Source organism: Polyodon spathula, chromosome 8, assembly GCF_017654505.1.
Source record: "Polyodon spathula isolate WHYD16114869_AA chromosome 8, ASM1765450v1, whole genome shotgun sequence".
Classification (NCBI taxonomy): Eukaryota; Metazoa; Chordata; class Actinopteri; order Acipenseriformes; family Polyodontidae; genus Polyodon; species Polyodon spathula.
This window is the reverse complement of record NC_054541.1, coordinates 28,654,746-28,674,464: the sequence shown is the minus strand read 5'-3', so window position 1 is coordinate 28,674,464 and position 19,719 is coordinate 28,654,746. Positions and strand designations below refer to the sequence as shown.

General features: G+C 37.3%; 1 protein-coding gene across 3 annotated transcripts in view; it reads left to right on the top strand.

Annotated features, from left to right (window-relative positions):
* LOC121319736 (gamma-secretase activating protein) overlaps positions 1-19,719 on the top strand; it is a 30,677-nt gene that overhangs the window by 6,825 nt on the left and 4,133 nt on the right. For 2 of the 3 annotated variants that reach the window (XR_005950746.1, XM_041257480.1), the window contains exons 13-27: positions 1,659-1,661; positions 1,942-2,019; positions 3,020-3,097; positions 4,343-4,435; positions 4,965-5,185; positions 5,987-6,056; positions 6,173-6,255; positions 6,668-6,727; positions 7,014-7,148; positions 7,255-7,313; positions 7,877-7,908; positions 9,100-9,161; positions 10,655-10,750; positions 13,316-13,386; positions 13,723-13,817. Coding sequence is in view for 2 of the 3 variants with exons in the window: in XM_041257480.1 (XP_041113414.1) it covers positions 1,659-1,661; positions 1,942-2,019; positions 3,020-3,097; positions 4,343-4,435; positions 4,965-5,185; positions 5,987-6,056; positions 6,173-6,255; positions 6,668-6,727; positions 7,014-7,148; positions 7,255-7,313; positions 7,877-7,908; positions 9,100-9,161; positions 10,655-10,750; positions 13,316-13,386; positions 13,723-13,817 (1,236 nt within the window). In the remaining variant the exon portion in view is untranslated. The remainder of the gene's footprint in view (positions 1-1,658; positions 1,662-1,941; positions 2,020-3,019; positions 3,098-4,342; positions 4,436-4,964; positions 5,186-5,986; positions 6,057-6,172; positions 6,256-6,667; positions 6,728-7,013; positions 7,149-7,254; positions 7,314-7,876; positions 7,909-9,099; positions 9,162-10,654; positions 10,751-13,315; positions 13,387-13,722; positions 13,818-19,719) is intronic. The other variant, XM_041257481.1, reaches the window with a different exon arrangement.

Sequence of the window (19,719 nt, the reverse complement as noted above, 5' to 3'; positions counted from 1 at the left end):
CCTAAAACACCTCCAAAAATTAATGAAGCTTTGTTAGAGGATAAACAAAACTTGTATTAGTCCTCATTGTTTAATTCACACACAAAACAAATGCATTATTTTATAGGACCAAAGGTGTATTGTAGACTATAAAAGGTGTAAATCAAATCAGAAGTGCTAATTACATATCTCATGTATAGCCTGTAAACGCTTCATTTCTTAGTACATTCATACAAAGGAAATCATGGCCCGTAGATTATTATACAATAGAGCAAAAACTTTATTTCATAGAATGTACAAAAGATTTTATTGAAACTGTGGCGGATGGCCAAAAGGATTTCACAACAATTCTGCAGCGCACAGCTGCCTTCCCTGAGAGACTGACAGGTAAAGCTGCAAATTCTAAAACAATTGTAGAAGAGTTAAAAAATAGAGACACTGGAAAGTTGTACTGGAATTATATTATTATTATTATTATTATTATTATTATAAAATGGGCCTAGGTTAAGTTGAATAAGGATGAAACTGGTTTTGCTGCAAATGTATGACACATGCTTTATTTTTTTCAGATTTCAAATAATTTTATATAATTTTTGGTTACGAATAGTTCAGTTTCATAAGTTGTCAATGCATTTTGGGATTTTTCATATATGATCCAGTTAGGAGCAGTGGTTCCCAACCCCGGTCCTGGGGACCCCCTGTGGCTGCTGGTTTTCATTCCAGCTGAGCTCTCAATTACTTAACTAAACCCCTAATTGAACTCATACTTTGCTTAATTAAACCTTTTTACTTTTTTTCTGCTCTTAAACAGTTGCAGATTTCAAGTTATCTGTAACATTTTATAAGTAACTTGAACTCTGCAACTTTTTAGGAGCTGTAAACAAAAGGTATAATTAAAAATTGTCAGTAAATTATGAGTTCTTTTGGGTGAGTAAAATGCAACATTAGCTTGAAGTCATGAGTATTTTCAAGAAATACTGTACATACTTTAATGCTAACTTATGGGGTATGCATTAACTACAGCCTTACATTTTAACTGTGATGTTAATTTGAACTACTGTACAAAAACTTGGTCTTACAATAAAAACAACACTTATTCTTATTTGCTTTATTGACCACAAACTTAATGGCTGTGAAGCAAATAAACACAGAATCAAATATTATTGGTGGAAGAGATTGTGACATAATAAACATGTTTCAAAATACCTAAAACACTCCATAAAGCTTTTTTGTTTACTTAATTTAGTTTACTTTGGATGTTTTTATTTGCTTCAGTAAGTTTTTTTTCTTTGCTTTTTCTTGAAATATTTAATTGATTCTGTTTTAGAACTAAAGTCTCATCAGGAAAACAGGGCACCATATGTAATGACATTTGTAAAGGGCAGCTGCACGAGTAGGCCAACTTATACTTATTGGAAGAATGTAGCCCATAGCCAGGGTTAATTCCAGTTATTTGTAAAACTCGTGCAAATAGTACAAAATGTGAACCTGTGAACTAAGATGGCTGGCATAATGGGCTCATGTTGTTTAAATTTCTGCTGTATAGAAGATCACCTCATGTTTACAAACCCTTCAGTCTGATTGACATTCCAGTTTTTTGTTTTAGTTTAGTAACACACTGTTTCTTTTTTTTCTTTTTTTTTTTTATACTTTACTCCATTTGGTCTTGAAACATACAGAGAGTAAGTGTGAAGTATTAACAATCATGTCAAAATGCCTTTAAATGCCACAGTAATTCAAATTGAAATAGTGTAATCCCTTATGCCTGATTCTGCATATCATTTATTCGGCCTTTATGTCATTGATTTTTTGAGGAAAAAAAATGTAATCAATTACAAAGATTTGAAATATAATTTAAACTTCCATCCTTATAATAAAAAAATGACACCCCCCCCACATGTTGATTTTGATAATCGGTGAAATGCAATGAAATAAACTATTATTATTTTTTTATTTTGTTAGGAAGCATGTGTGTATGTTACAGTCACCCTGTACGTGCCACTGAGGAAATCTCATACACAGTTGCTTTTGTTCATAGAGGTATGTGTGATTGTCTTAATGCACATGTGCACAGTCCTACATCTAGACAAACTACATGGTTGTAGACAATTGCAGAGATGCCAAACTTGTAGGAGGTCGGAGAGTTAGACTTTTGCCAGAGGATGTATGTCAGTGCTGAAAATGCATGGTGAGGTGACAAAACAAGGAGCAGTTTTAAACTTAGCTTGTTAATATCATTAGAGTTCAGATACTGTTTTAATTGCACCCAAACACATACCATTATGACATTTTTCAGTCAATTTGCACAGTATATAGAGTACATTTACCTGGTCTTAACTTCTGCATATTATAAACATTTCTGCATGCTTTGCAGCATTGGCAACGGTGTGGTTTTGTTGAAATTTGACTGCTGATAAAAAAGGATGATTACTAATAGAAGCAGAAAGAAACCTCAGTCTTCACATGCTTTATCAGTAATGATATCCAAAAAATGTTGTGACACAGATTGCCTACATAGCATGTGTTGATCTGCAATTAGTGAATCCCGTTTTTTTTTCCCCTTGGTAGCTGCATGTTGACAGCTCCCGAGGACTGTACTGTTTAGAAACTAATATACAGGGCCACTCAATGGTGGGCTCTATCTGGACTCTGCCTGGGCACTGTCCTCTATTTTGAATTTATTTCTTGGAAGAACTGATAAACTTCATCAGCTCCAAGTCATTCCTGGGAGGAACACTTGCTGCTGTCCAAGGCAGAGTTTTTTTAAACCATGTTGGATTTTGTTTAAAACGGCAAATACAGCTACTTTACTTTTTTGGAGAGCTGAGTCGGCTGGGCTATAAAGTACGATATTTATCTAGTTCACGCAGTCCACTCTGATTAATGTATTTTAGGGTTTTTGCACTGACGTCACTTGTTTAGCAAGCCTGGAATCGGCTCTCCTATACATTAATGAATGAAGTTGAGAAATTAAATTACCATGCTGTTGTAAAAAAAAAAAAAAAAAAAAACTAAAGTATTTGATCTTTTTAACTTCTAGGTTACAGTAAAACATTTACAGTTGCTTTGGAAGGAGCTGGTGCCCCTCTTCTGAACCAGATGTTTTATGTAAACCTGGGTAAGCTGGGAAAGCACTGAGATTTTCTTTTATGTTTTTATAGGTGAAATAAATAAGTTTTGTCTGAGTAAAAGCCACCTACCCGTCAACAGGCTGCAACTGTGTTTTTGTTTCTCTCTCCAAGCTGACATGTTCTGGGTCACTTACTCTCCTTCAATAGCTGCTATTTCTTCTGTGTTCAGTTTTGTATGTAGGTGTTCCCTTTGGGTATTCCCATTATTTCTGAAATCCATTGTACTTGCCGTTTTTAATTTAATCTTCAAGGCAGTTCTGGGAACAGCAGCACTTTACTGGGATCAATCAACTGTGCAGGACTTGACCTAGTTTTGAGAAACGAATGGACTCAACATTGTAGAACTGGGTAAACCATTCACTATAGTATCTCAACAGATTCATCAGTCAATCAATATTTTATATAGTGCCTTTCATAGTGGAACACCATCACAAAGCACTTTACAAGATGCAGTAAATACAAGAAAATCCATAATGCTTCAAATAGAGAAATGCATAATACATGATAGTAGCATAATACATGAAATAGTACAATATAATGGAAAGTGCAGAATACATGAAATAGTACAATAAATACAGTGGAAAGTGCAGAATACATGAAATAGTACAATAAATACAGTGGAAAGTGCAGAATACATGATAGTAACAATACGTGAAATAGTAACAGCAGCTAATAACAGATATCAGGCTTAAGGAGCAAGGAAAGCAAGAGAGAACAGATGGGTTTTGAGAGTTTATTTAAAGCGAGCTACAGTTGGAGCATCAGACACCAGCATTTCTGGAATTCATAGCTTGCCCAAATACTTGCATGTAACATCATTATTGTAGTGTAACATGCACTCTTACACATTTTAGCCTAATTTCTGTTTTGAGGTTATGTATTACATTCCAGTATGGTGTACCATATACTTGGATTATAGTATTGTATATACTATTGTCTATGTTGTGATTTTGCTCGGGTAGTAAACATGATGCAATGACTATAACCCAAGGCTGTTCACTCATGCCTTATACTCGAGTGTAGGCTATAGACAATGTGGGTATTATACATGGGGTGTAATTAATAATCTAAGCATTACAGTATAAATGATTCATTATTTCACAGATTTGTCAAGGTATATGGTATAACCACAGTGAAATACTCATGCATCCATCTTTAATTTTCTGTTTTCAAAAGCTAAATAAACCAGTGCTGCTAGTGTTTTTCACAGTATCTTTTTTTTATATTTGCAGATTTTTATGTAGCTGTTTGCTTGCCAGGACACTATCTGCATTTTATTAACACTAGACAACCTGATTTAGCTTGCCACAGTCTCTTTCTGTCAGGTAAGTTTCTCAGTGTCTTTAACTAGGTGGGCAAAATAGAACATCATGTACAGTATGACAGTGTACATACTAACATGCAAGGTACATATTTTTATGGAGAAGATGATTTATCTATTCATGGATACCAAGATATTTTGTAAGCTAATGGCTAATACAGGACACCTGTATTTTGTAATCTCATAGAATTACTGTTAATAGTTTTGTTTGTAAAGTTAAGGCAACTGGGAGATTTCTTATAAAGGCATTTAAAGACCATTGGGAGGAAATGTGTTTATCTTTTTAGCTTTTAAAGAATCCACTTCATGCATGTGCAGAGGTGTGTGCAAATGGACACAATTTGTTGAAATATAAATAAGGCTTTCAGTTGGAGTGATATAAATCCTTGGTTTGGGGTCCAAGCTCACCCCTGGTGTAACCTCCAGTGTGGTTCCGCTCCTCGCTGGTGTAAGAATGGATCAGCACTGGTAATAAGCTGTTTTACTTCTTATCGAGTACAGCGCATGAGAATTAGGAGTGTTTTCTGTTTCAGGTGAAGACGCCAGCATCCATTCGTTAAACCCCAACAGCACTATACTGTCCTTGTCCGAAGCCATGGTGTTAGATGTTCAGGCTGGGAAGATGTTTAAAGCAAGCATAAGCCAGTCATCTCTGCTGGAGCTGCTGTACAAGAGCAGGCTGGACTGCCACATTTTGGCAGCACTGCACTGTGCTGTCGTATATCTTTCATCGGACGCTGATGTAGAACTGGAGGTGAGGAAGCAAGTTATCTTTGCTGCTGTGTGTCTTGCATTAATTAAACACATATTGCTGTATACCAGATGATTGCAGTTTAAAGGTTCAGAAAGTTAGTGTTCCTGTGCAAATTAACAGAAGGACTGTTCCTTATTTACAGATACTTGTTTTGAAATGTATAATTGGATTCAACAAAATAAACAGTTATGTGGTAATGTGCTGGTTATAGTTGGATCTGTCGGTATTGCAGCTGGTTCCTAAGCACGCTATGTATTGTCAGGGAAAGCACATGGGTTATGTTGTTGTTGGGCTATAACGGACAGATTTTTTTTGTTGTTTTTTTTTAACTTAACATGCATTTGCTGTTTTATACTTTAATTATAGGGATCATATTCACCCCTTTATTCAGTGTATTTAGACAATACAAAATGCATATTCTGTCCACACAAGGCATTGCAAGATATTACTGGGATAGTTTAAACTTGTTCTTAAGTATTTTTTTTTCAAAACGGAATAAAAAAAAATATGAATGTTTCAAACTAGAAATAAACATCTCGTAGCTTTTTCTTTAGTGGCGTTCTTCCTAGCCTGGGACACAGAGCACTTTTCTTAATTTTTACACGGTGGAGAAAACTGCACAGGTAACTTTGGTATAATTTTGCAAATGTACTGCCAGCATCGTAACAGACACACTGTATTGTTTTATGGTATTTTATATGATAATCCAAGAGACTGGAACCCACATATGAGAACAGAAAAAGGAAGATATGTATGGTGACCTAAAGATTGTTCCATTTATTATTATTATTTTTTAAATAGATTATACGCTGGCTGTGTGACAATGTAACAAGATTAGGCAATTTTGATCACATTCAAGAATTCCTATTAGGTAAGTATCATGTGCACCTTACACCTCTATCTTGTGTGTGGCTATATTGTTGAGATCCTGGTAGTGTGTGTATAGATGTACAAGGGATTGATCAAGTGCTTCTGTTTTGATTGCAGCTTCGTTGTATGGAAAAATCCATGTGCAGTCTCTCTGCCTGGATAAAGTTCTCCCTTACACGTCCATGACTCACTGGGAAGGGGTAAGGCATGTCCTCTGTACAGTATCAGTCTTGTATATGCAGTGTCATTACAAAGCTAGTTGGACCATTTGAAATGCTGTTGAAAAATTTGCCTCCTAATCACTTTGAAGAATGCCATCCATCGCCAGGGTTTGTGGGTCCCTGTGAAAATGCTGCTCTTATGTCCTCTCTGATTCCAAAAGACAACCCGTGCCGTTTTAGAGACTGCATGCAGTATTAATAGTCAGCTACAGTAGGAGCTGTAGCACCCTCTATCCTTGAATGTTGGTACTGAATGCTTGGTTAACTCAGTCAGCTTGCACAACAGTCTGTATAAAGCCCTGTACAAGTATTATTCTCCCTCAATTTTACATGTGAAATAGATAATAGCACTTTGTCAAATATTAATTGAATCCTTTGTTTCTTTTAACAGGAAATTCCCAGTGTCACGTGCACCACTGAACTCCTGTCACAGCCTGTTTTAAGAGAAAAGGTCATTAAAATTGATTGATTTACTCCAGTTTTGCATTACTTGTTTTTTGTATGTTTTTCAATGACTCTCAGTAGATTTGGTTTGGAGACTTCCCAAGCTGTGCTTCTGAATGCAGTACAGTCGCATGCAGTGCTGTACAAATATAAACTGGTATATACTTACTGGTTATTATTTTAATTATAATAAGAACTAGCAAATTCAGGTGGCAGAATGAAATTGGAACAATAAATACATTCATAATACATTTTAAATACTAGTAATATTCTTTTTTTTTTTTTTTTTGAAGGCTAGAAATCTCAAAGGACATTGGGAAGAATTACACTGGAACATGGAAACTATGAAGTATTTCGATGCTGTTCCAAATCCAAGATACAAAAACAATCTAATCAGCGGGGAGTGGACCAAATTACTGGCTGAAATGGTAACAGGCAGCTGAGCAAATCCAACTTGCATAATAAATAAAAGATAGTTAAGTAGCATTGAAATAGTTGAATATTTTTGTAGTTAAAATTAATTGTTGCTTTCAGAACAATGAGGAAAAGAAAATGTCCGTTCAATTAAGACACGCCCTGGAGAACACAAAAAAGTAGGTGGGCCAGACATATGTCTTTTATTTTTTTGGTGTAAAATGTTCTTAAACAGATGATCATTTAAAACAGTCCAACAAGACACTTTGGTACTGTATATCTGCTGATTACACCGTGTAACAAATTATTTTTTTTTGTTCCTGGGTAGTAAGTGTTTTTCGAGATTTACGATTATACTGTAAATTTACAGTATAATCGTAAATCTTGAAAAACTACTCACTTCTAAATCTTCTGTAGTCATTTTTATATTACTTTAGTATAAATACATGTTAATTTGGATTCATATGTTGTTTTTTTCTGACTTTATGTGAACGAAAAGACAAACATTTTCCCATTTTCCCATTGGAAATAGTGATATTTTGAAATATCACTGTCCTGGTCACAAAAGAAAAGTTTGTGGGGAATAATAGCCATTTTCTGTACTTTTGAGGCATAAGCAATTTGGAAATAACACTTACTACCAGGAACAAAAATTGTGTTACATAGTGTTACTTGTCAAATTAGGACATCTTTGTTTTCACTTTAATTCTGTATACATATTTATGTTTTTATTTTATTTTAGGGTTCTTTCAGTTGTCGACACTTGGTGCTTGGGTGAGTTGCTATTTTATATGCTGGAGATGTAAGTGTAATGGACTATCAACATGCACATCTCATGCAGATATTCAATCCACCGTATGTTAGAGCCAGCTTGTACAGTCCTTTTACCAGCCTACAATGACCGGTGTAATAGTTTTTTGGGGATTTTTAAAAGTAAATAGTGCTGCACGGGTGCTAACAAAAACAAGAAAGCACAACCATATACCGCCAATCTTAGCATCTCTTCACTGGTTACCAGTTAAATAAAGAATTGATTACAAGATTTTGCTGCTTACTTTCAATTGTTTACATGGCGTGGGTCCAGCTTACTTGATAGCTATGCTTTCACTGTGAGCCCCAGCGCAATTTGCATCTGCCTGTAGTGCCAAACTAATGTACCTAGGACACGGCTGAGAACGATGGGCGATCAAGCATTTTGTTCTGCGGCCCCTTGCCTCAGGAAAGATTTGCCGAGACATTGGAAGGACTGTGAGGCTATTGAGGCTTTTAAATCTGGTCTAAAGACACATTTTTTTTATTAATTTGGCTTTTTTGTAGTTTGTTGTTGTTTTAATATGTGTTTATTGTTTTTATTTTACCTGTAAAGTGCTTTGAGAGAATTGTAATGAAAGGTGCTATACAAAATAAATGTATTATTATTATTATTATTATTATTATTATTATTATAATATTGACAGGGATGTTTAAAAATCAGCACTGCAACTGACTAATTAGGAGTTTGAAAGGTGTTTCTTTTGATCGCAAATCAACAGCAATGTTTAACCCAGAGCAGAGCAACACTACACCACACTGATTACAGCACCCCCCCAGCCCTGACATGCTGGACGATTTCCCAAGAACTTGAACTTAGCCAACCTTGTGAGCGCATCTGAGGAACAGCTATTGCCAGCTGCTGTATGTCTCCAAACATTCTTGAACGTGTACTCAAGTTCACTAGTCCTCAGGGGAGGGGTTTGAGATACCCATTGCGGTTTGAACAGGAGAGAACACATTCATCTCTGCAAACCTAGCTACTTTACAAGCCAACACTTTACCGATTCTGTTATTAGAGCAAGGCACATATGGCTACCAGCGATTTCAGATATCTGAATTTAGACATCCTTAAGGCCACTAGCATTAAAAACATTACAATGAAACATGAGAAGGGATGTGATTTGCTGTAAATGGTCCTCTGGTTTCCTCTAGATAAGAGAGTGGTTCCACTCTTCCAAGAGGAGGATAACCAGCAGAGGGTGCTCATTGGCTTGGTAAGTGAAGTTATTTTTATTTTGTCTTTTGGTATGTTTTGATGAAAAAAAGGAAGATTAATATTGAAGTGAAACTTACCCAGTGGGCAAAGTTGGTTGAGGTGACGTCGTATTGACATCAGATTCCGACGTTGGATATTGGTCAGAATAAGGTTGTGTATGGAAGTTTTCTGATGTCTGAATCAGAGTTGTATCAACGTCGCAATCTTAACGTTAAAATGGTGTCAGAATCAATGTTGTGATTAGGTCAGAATTTGACCTAAAAAGTATTATTTACTAATTAATTAATTAATAATAACCTAAAATAGCTTTCATATGCATTAATAATCCACCATAATCCAATGTCAGATTCATAACCTATATATGTATATATCAGTATTGCCAGTTTGTAAACTGATTTTTTATATCACGCTAAAAGTACATCATGTTGTTTGTATAACCATATGCAAAGGAACAGATCACTGAAGCTACGCCCCCCTATTTATACCCTCGCTCATGACCCCTAGGTTAACGAGCGCATCCGCTCCTCCAATCCTCAGATGCCACGCCGTCTACCGTCCGGGTCAGTGAGCCCCCTTCCTAAATGGCTGACTTCCACCTACCCTATGGAATAAATTGTCTTGCCTTTTGCTTAAGGTTACTCTGTTCCTTCTTTCTAGTGCCCTCACAGGTCGGGAAGGAGATCTAACACCAAGCGTCATTCGATCTCTGTCACAATGATATATAACATTACACTATACATCTCTCTATTTTATATATTCATATTTTATTCTGCACTTTAAAATTACAGTACAACCAAAATCTCTCTCTCAGCACTTTAGACACGGTTTGTCCAGTTCTGTGCCTTTCTGGGTTTTCTTCACACTATCTGCAAGGACAGGTAGCAGAAAGAAAACAATATCATAGGTTAAAACTATATATATTGTGGCAAAACACTAAATCTGATTGTCTTCATTTAACACTGTAAACTTAACTGTAACATTTGCAAGCAGTTTCCAAGTTAAGTATACCTATGTGTGTTAAACTCTTTGAGTATAGAGACACAGTTTGAGCGGCTGAGTGAGATGGGACACTTTAGCAGTTTATATATATTTTTCTGAAACGGACTTCTTAAGAAGAAGAAGAAATTGGCCTCCACATTTCAGGCAGCTTTGGTTTTAATTTACTAATGGAGAGTTATAGATATGACAAGCTTCTGTCATTTTTAAAAATACAATTTAATTTAATTCAGTTCTATATTGTGAAATACATTTATAATCCACTGTGCTGTTAAATACAACCATGGATTGATGATAGACAACTGGTAGATATAATGGGGACATTTACTCTATATTTTGAAAGTTTAAAGTTCTGGAGGATATTTCTAAAACATTTCCAGACTGATACTAGCTAAATTAAAAACAGTCATGTAAACAACAAAATTGTGAATAGCAGAAATACATTTAGAAAATTCTAAATCTAAATTTTAAATTTCGAAATCTTTTTTTTCCTAGATGGTGGACAAGCTGAGAGAGCACCTTTATAGACACGTCGGTCATCTGGGAAAGAAAAAAATTGACACACTGGTTGTTAATTATGTTGCAAAGCTGGTTTGTACCCGTTTCTTTAATTTGCTGTACATTTGAAAACTCCTCTTATTCTGATGTGTCAGTAAAAGATTGGCGGGGTAGCAGTATGCAGGGGTTCATTGGTGCCGGATTGCACTGGATCCCAGATTCAGCAAATTTTTGTCTGGCTGGTGAGAATTATAGCGTTTGTATATTATGAACTGTATTATATTAAAATGGTAGCACTCTTTAGCAACAATGTCTTTGTTGCTGTTAATCTGGTTAGTGGGCCCGCCACTGGTACTGTTGCTTCAGACTTGTAGATAATGTTAAAACATTTCTAGGCAAGAGCATCTGCAGTACCAACACCAACAATAAGGCACGAAACCTTCAAGCAGATGAGAACTTGAAGCATATCTATGAGTCCGGTACCTTTTTTGTTTACAAATTAGCCCCTGGCAGTAGGTATCCTGCCATCATACGGTTCATATTGAAGGAAGTGCAAAGACAAGTTGTCTGAGAGGAATTAAACCATGCTATGGTATAAAACAAGCAAAAGCCTATAGTTTCATGACAGCACAGTTACAATATTGTTCTTAGTAGATTCTTGCTAGCTTTTTTTTTTTTTTTTTTTTTAAACTTTCATTCCTCTCTTAAATAATGTGCCTTTGGCTTTGCACTTGCTTCAGATGGTATTCTTGATTAAACAGTGGTACATGCATGTGTACGGGGGTGCTCTGCATGTTTTGAGAGATTACCCTTATCAGGACTTTCCTAGAAAAATGTTTTCATCTTTATCCTAACCATATTAGTGCTTCTTCCGTAGGCAGCTCAAGTAAAAGGAACTTCATGTGCAATTTCTGAAATATTGATACAACAGGATATGAGCTCTGTTCCTGTCAATATGTTTGCACACAGGATGAGCTTACAACCGCATAGTTTTGTGCACTTGAACTACAAATAGGTCAACCGCAAATATCTGCGTTGGGGTTAAAACATTTTCCACTCTTTCGAAATGAAAGTAAGTTTATCTGGACACATATTGGGGCTGTAGCATCAGTTATTCTAATTGAATATCATCTATCTTTTTTATTGTCTTTTATGCTGTCTTTCCACTTTGGCACTGCTTCAGATAATAGTGCATCTCATTGTTTACAGTACTTTTTTATTTGCTGTTTTCAAAACCCGACCATGAGCCATGTGCAGTTGCTGTGTTGCTATGGTGCCCACCTGCAGAGTGTGTGGTTTTGTTGATTGGGGTCGCTGCAAAAAACAGATGTGGCTTGATACATTGCAGCCAAGACCACACAAGGTCCTAGACAAAACGGATTTGAACTTTTATGTTTACCAATTTGAAAATTTATTGCTACCAATTTGAAAATGTCTTGTTGAAAGCCAGAATTAACACTTGGGGTAAGACGAAGGAAGGAAAAGTCAATATCCCCTTATTCTTGTCTTGTGCACTAGCCATAACATGGAGAGGTTATTGTCCAAAGCACTACTTCGGCCACATTTGGTTAAAGCTGCTTCTGTACCTCCCCACTTCACAGGAACAGGACATGTGCAGTACATGCTCATTAATCTCCTGGAAACATTGTCATCATAAAGTCTACCGGGTTCCTTGTTGACTATTTGTGTTACAGACTGTACTCTGTATGACTCACCCAGCGGGACCAGCAGTTCCTGGAATAACAAGGGTGGTGTTTTAAAATGGAGTCGTATTTCTTATTTCTTGTGCAGAACAAAGGTTTAAATCCACGGAATGCCAAATATTTATGTTTACACTTTTAAAAGAGTATGCTTTAACATACTATTAAACCTACACATGATATACAGCTCTGGCCAAAAGTATTAGATCACCCTATGGAATGAACTAATTTTGCTTCATAAGGTCGAATGAAACCTGCTGAATAATGTTATGTTAGCATGTTGAATTACATGCCGCTTTGTAGTTTGGGCCTGAAAAACTGACAAAAATTGAAAAATGTGACATTTAGAAATACTGCACTACTGTTATGGTTTCCGGTAGACGCTTGCAATATGATTTTGTAGTTTCTTTACATCATGTTAAATAAAATATCAAAATTATGTTCATATCGTTTTTATTTTATTTTTTTTTAAACTATTTCTCAATCCTAAAATTCTAGGTGATGCAAAACTTTTGGTCATAGCTGTAGACTGTAAATCTCTTATGTGAAATCAAGAGAGAGAGTTTTAATATTAACACAACAGAGCTATGTTACTAATAGTGAGAATTCAAAATATAATATATATATTTTTGCTTTTCAGGTAGGTTGTTACACTTACACAATGATCATGGTTGTTTTAACATTAAACAAAAACGTGCTGATATTTTTTAATTATTGCTGACTAACCTTAAATGAACTCGGTCATGAAGTATGGGTTGCTGTTATTGATTTCTGTTATACATCCAGTGGTTTAAATGTTCTATACATTTGAGAAATAGGTTCTTGAAGTAGCACAGTTACAGTCGTACTGTATAAGAAGTGTGTACAGTGTGTGTGCATTCTGTATCTCGGTATGCAATCATGAATTGAATGTGTACTGTGGTTAACCTGGTACGTTTTTTATTTTTCTCCTTCATAGCTGGAGCTGGTCAGGCAGATACTGGAGACAATGTGGATTAAATATAGTCTCAGCTTCCAAGTTCTTTGCTTGTGAGTACTTTACGTGCAGGGAACTTGTGAGAATTGAACCTTCTGTGATGATACAAAGCCTTAGAGAACTCGTTTACTGGTGATAAATCCTTGGTCATATTTATGAACAAGTATGAAGGTATGTGCATGTGTGTTTATATGTGTGTGTGTGTGTGTGTGTGTTTCTTAAGTATGCATGTGACAGTTTGTAACTACATTTAAACAAAAATCACTCCCCTTAAGTATTGCCAACATGCCAATACCAGCATGCAGGCCTGAGAATAATAGAACATCATCAGATAGTTTACAGGGTCCAGTTTCATGCAGTATTGTTTTTATTTATTCTGCTAAACCTAGCAAACAGCAAGGCAGCTCTGCTGAGTGGGCCGTCTTCCATGTGATGAGCAAGATATTGGAAGCTGCCAAAGGCCTGTGTTTGCCACTGCCTCCCGGTAAGTCACCCAGTAGTTTTTGTAATGTTTGTGTCTGCTTCTTTTTTGGCTTTGAACAATGAAAAAAAAAAAATTGTAATTCTCAGATAATCCTATATATAGACACAGTGCCGTGAAAAAGTATTTTTCCCCGGTCTGATTTTCTGCATTTTTCAGATTTAATTTGGTCATATCTTTTCATGGGTTGTAGTAGTATGTAGAGGGAGTCTTTCATTTGTTTGGTGTGCAAGGTAATCAAACATGCAATCTTCAGGTGGGAAAAAGTTATTGCCTTCCTAGTTAACACAACCCAATTAAAGGGATACTTTGGTTAACAATCAGGCCTGATTTGGGCCATCCCTGCCCAATATAAATCTGACTAACTTTCTTACCATCAGAATGAAGTTGTCAGCACACAGATTCTAGAGGCATATCATGTCACGATCAAAAGAAATTCCTGAAGTCCTGAAAAAAGTTGTTGATGCCTATCAGTCTGGAAATGGTTACAAAGCCATTTGTAAGGCTCTGGGGCTCCACCAAACCACAGTTGGAGCCATATTGTCCAAATGGAGACAATTTGGCACAGTAGTGAATCTTCCCAAGAGCGGACATCATGCCAAAATCTCTCCAAGATCAAGGTGTGAAATTGTCCAGTAAGTCACAAAGAACCCTAGATCAACATCCAGGGATCTGCAGACCTCTCTTGCCTTAGCTAAGTTCAGTGTTCATGGGCAAAAATAAGATTCATGGCAGAGTGGCAAGTTGGAAACCACTGCTCACTAGTTTGCCAAAAAGCACCTGAATGATCCTCAAGAGTTCTGTAACAATGTTCTATGGACAGATGAGTCAAAAGTGGAACTTTTTGGCCAACATGGGCCCCATTATGTCTGGTGAAAACCAAACACTGCATTCCACAGTAAGAACCTCATACCAAAGGTCAAGCATGGTGGTGGTAGTGTCATGATTTGGGGATGCTTTCTGCATCAAGATCTGGATGACTTGCCATCTTTGAAGGAACCATGAATTCTGCTCTGTATCAGATAATTCTACAGGAGAATGTCAGGCTATCTGTCCATGAGCTCAAGCTGAAGTGCAGCTGGGTCATGCAGCAAGACAATGATCAAACACAGAAGCAAATCTACATCAGAATGGTTGAAGATCAAGAAATTTAAAGTTTCGGAATGGCCTAGTCAAAGTCCAGACCTAAACCCCATTGAGATGTTGTGGCAGGACCTGAAATGAGCAGTTTATGCTCGAAAACCAACAAAATGCACTGAGTTGGAGCAGTTATGCATGAAGGTATGGGCCACTATTCCTCCACGGCACTATGAGAGACTGATCAATAACTACAGGAGGTGTTTGTTGCAGTTATTGCAGCTAAAGGTGGCGTAAACAGTTATCTAAGGGGGCGAATACTTTTTCACATGGGGGCATTGGGTGTTACATAACTTTCTTTAATAAATAAATGAATTAAGAATCCAAATTTTGTGTTATTTGTTCACTCATGGTCCCTTTTGTCTAATATTAGATTTTGGTTGAAGATCTGATAACATTCAGTGTCAAAAAAGCAGAAAATCAGACGGCGCAAATACTTTTTCACAGCACTATATATATATATATATATATATATATATATATATATATATATATATATATATATATATATATATATATATATATATATATATAATATAATATTAACACACACTGAACAAAAATATAAACGCAACATGTAAAGTGTTGGTCTCATGTTTCATGAGCTGAAATAAGATCCCAGAAATTTTCCGTACGCACGAAAAGCTTATTTCTCTCAAATTTTTTGCACATATTTGTTTGCATCCCTGTTCGTGAGCATTTCTCCTTTGCCAAGATAATTCATCCACCTGACAGGTGTGGCATATCAACAAGCTGATTAAACAGCATGATCATTACATATGTGCACCTTGTGCTGGGGACAGTAAAAGGCCACTCTAAAATGTGCAGTTTTGTCCCACAACACAATGCCACAGATGTCTCAAGTTTTGAGGGAGTGTGCAATTGGCATGCTGACTGCAGGAATGTCCACCAGAGCTTTTGCCAGAGAATTGAATGTTCATTTCTCTACCATAAGCTGCCTCCAACATCATTTTAGAGAATTTGGCAGTACTTCCAACCAGCCTCACAACCGCAGACCACATGTAAACACGCCAGCCCATGACGTCCACATCCGGCTTCTTCACCTGCGGGATCGTCTGAGACCAGCCACCTGGACAGCTGATGAAACTGTAGTGCTCAACCGAAGAATTGCTGCACAAACTGTCAGAAACCGTCTCGAGGAAGCTAATTTGCATGCTCGTCGTCCTCACCAGGGTCTTGACCTGACTGCAGTTCGGTGTCGTAACCGACTTCAGTGAGCAAATGCTCACCTTCGATGGCCACTGGCACGCTGGAGAAGTATGCTGTTCACGGATGAATCCCGGTTTCAACTGTAGCGGGCAGATGGCAGACAGCGTGTATGGCGTCGTGTGGGCAGCAGTTTGCTGATGACATTGTGAACAGAGTGCCCCATGGTGGCGGTGGGGTTATGGTATGGGCAGGCATAAGCTACGGACAAAGTCACCAGACATGTCACCCATTGAGCATGTTCGGGATGCTCTGGATCGACGTGTACGACAGAGTGTTCCAGTTCCTGCCAATATCCAGCAACTTCGCACAGTCATTGAAGAGGAGTGGGACAACATTCCACAGGCCACAATCAACAGCCTGATCAACTCGATGCGAAGGAGATGTGTCGCGCTGCATGAGGCAAATGGTGGTCACACCAGATACTGACTGGTTTTCTGATCCATGCCCCTACCCTTTTTTTAAGGCTATCTGTGACCAACAGATGCATAACTGTATTCCCAGAGAGATCCATAGATTAGAGGCTAATGAATTTATTTAATTTGACTGATTTCCTTATATGAACTGTAACTCAGTAAAATCTTTGAAATTGTTGCATGTTGCGTTTATATTTTTGTTCTGTGTGTGTGTGTGTGTATATATGTGTGTATATATATATTCAGTGATAATGACTGAATCATATGCTCTTAATCGCCTAATTAGTGAGACAGTGGACACTGGATATGGAGTGATTTCAGCTGTTGAATTGCAAGCTTGAATAAAAGCAATAAAGAAAATCACAGAAAAAAAAAAAATGTGGAATTGGCATGCTGGATGCTGGGCTAGGGCAGCATACTGTGACTCGCCGTCTTGGGTGCTCACAGCCAGCAATTTCAAACCTGGCGAGACGGTATAACCAGACACATTCTGTCAATGACAGGCCACTAATTGGGAGACCAAGAGTCACAGCGCCTGCCCAAGATCGACACATCAATTTGCAGCATCTTCGTGGTGTAAGCTGTTAATCAGCACAATAAAAAGTCGCCGCACCTGCTCTAAAACAGTTTGCCATTTTTAGTGAATTTTATCCAAATATACAGTGGCTTGCGAAAGTATTGACCCCCCTTGGCATTTTTCCTATTTCGTTGCCTTACAACCTGGAATTAAAATGGATTTTTTGGGGGTTTGTGTCATTTGATTTACACAACATGCCTACCACTTTGAAGATGCAAAATATTTTTTATTGTGAAACAAACAAGACAAAAAAAACAGAAAACTTGAGCATGCATAAGTATTCACCCCCCCAAAGTCAATACTTTTTAGAGCCACCTTTTGCAGCAATTACAGCTGCAAGTCTCTTGGGGGATGTATCTGTAAGCTTGGCACATCTAGCCACTGGGATTTTTGCCCATTCTTCAAGGCAAAACTGCTCCAGCTCCTTCAAGTTGGATGGGTTCCGCTGGTGTACAGCAATCTTTAAGTCATACCACAGATTCTTAATTGGATTGAGGTCTGGGCTTTGACTAGGCCATTCCAAGACATTTAAATGTTTCTCCCTAAACCACTCGAGTGTTGCTTTAGCAGTATGCTTAGGGTCATTGTCCTGCTGGAAGGTGAACCTCCATCCCAGTCTCAAATCTCTGGAAGACTGAAACAGGTTTCCCTCAAGAATTTCCCTGTATTTAGTGCCATCCATCATTCCTTCAATTCTGACCAGTTTCCCAGTCCCTGCCGATGAAAAACATCCCCACAGCATGATGCTGCCACCACCATGCTTCACTGTGGGGATGGTGTTCTCGGGGTGATGAGAGGTGTTGGGTTTGCGCCAGACATAGCGTTTTCCTTGATGGCCAAAAAGCTCAATTTTAGTCTCATCTGACCAGAGTACCTTCTTCCATATGTTTGGGGAGTCTTCCACATGCCTTTTGGCAAACACCAAACGTGTTTGCTTATTTTTTTCTTTAAACAATGGCTTTTTTCTGGCCACTCTTCCGTAAAGCCCAGCTCTGTGGAGTGTACAGCTTAAAGTGGTCCTATGGACAGATACTCCAATCTCCGCTGTGGAGCTTTGCAGCTCCTTCAGGGTTATCTTTGGTCTCTTTGTTGCCTCTCTGATTAATGCCGTCCTTGCCTGGTCCGTGAGTTTTGGTGGGCGGCCCTCTCTTGCCAGGTTTGTTGTGGTGCCATATTCTTTCCATTTTTTAATAATGGCTTTATTGGTGCTCCGTGGGATGTTCAAAGTTTCAGATATTTTTTTATAACCCAACCCTGATCTGTACTTCTCCACAACTTTTTCCCTGACCTGTTTGGAGAGCTCCTTGGTCTTCATGGTGCCGCTTGCTTGGTGGTGCCCCTTGCTTAGTGGTGTTGCAGACTCTGGGGCCTTTCAGAACAGGTGTATATGTACTGAGATCATGTGACAGATCATGTGACACTTAGATTGCACACAGGTGGACTTTATTTAACTAATTATGTGACTTCTGAAGGTAATTGGTTTCACCAGATCTTATTAAGAGGCTTAATAGCAAAGGGGGTAAATACATATGCACGCACCACTTTTCCGTTCTTTATTTTGTAGAATTTTTTAAAACAAGTTATTTTTTTCATTTCACTTCACCAATTTGGACTATTTTGTGTATGTCCATTACATGGAATCCAAATAAAAATCCATTTTAATTCCAGGTTGTAAGGCAACAAAATAGGAAAAATGCCAAGGGGGGTCAATACTTTCGCAAGCCACTGTATAAGCTTCTTTTGAGGCTCAAATATAAGTGATAAGTTTATTTTGATGCTCAGTGTGTGTGTGTGTGTGTGTATATGTATATATATATATATATATATATATATATATATATATATATATATATATATTTTTTTTTTAATCTTTTTAAATAGATGTTATTTTCATGTCTCTATAGATGGTGTGTTTAAGGATCAAATCAAATGTGACAGCTGAAAACATTCTGTAGAAACGGCCAATATGTTGGAGCCATAAACCCACTGTGGTTTAAGTTAAAAAGGAAAACCTTGCTTAGAAAATCGATGGAAATAAAACCGTAGTAACATGGAGAAGCCTGTCTAAGGTGGTTCCTATGTTTGCAAAGGGACATATACAAATACATTGCAAGGAGTCTGTGCTTTGTGTGTTTACTGTCAAACCTGTTTCTAGAATATTTTTTTTTGTGTTTCAACTGTAGCTTAGATAACTGCAATACCCAGTACTTGCAGCAAACATAAATCACAAAGGAATCCCACTCATTAAATGAGTTTGCCAAGAGTAATTGTTGTGCACTTATTGGCCAAGTCCAAAATATGTGAAATAGAAGACATTTAACTTGAAGAAACTTAGTGTTGTTTTAAATGCTTTATTATAAAAGGTTAGGGTTAGTCTTAACAAACTGTCAGAGATACTATTTACTCTTATCTAGGATAAAGGATAACTACATTGCGGTTTATATTGAGTTACGTATTGACTGCTTTAGTAGAAGGGCATTATTGGTCCTGTCAAACCCCAATACAAGACTCACTGAACACGCTGCACAACTATCGTTTCTGTATCATT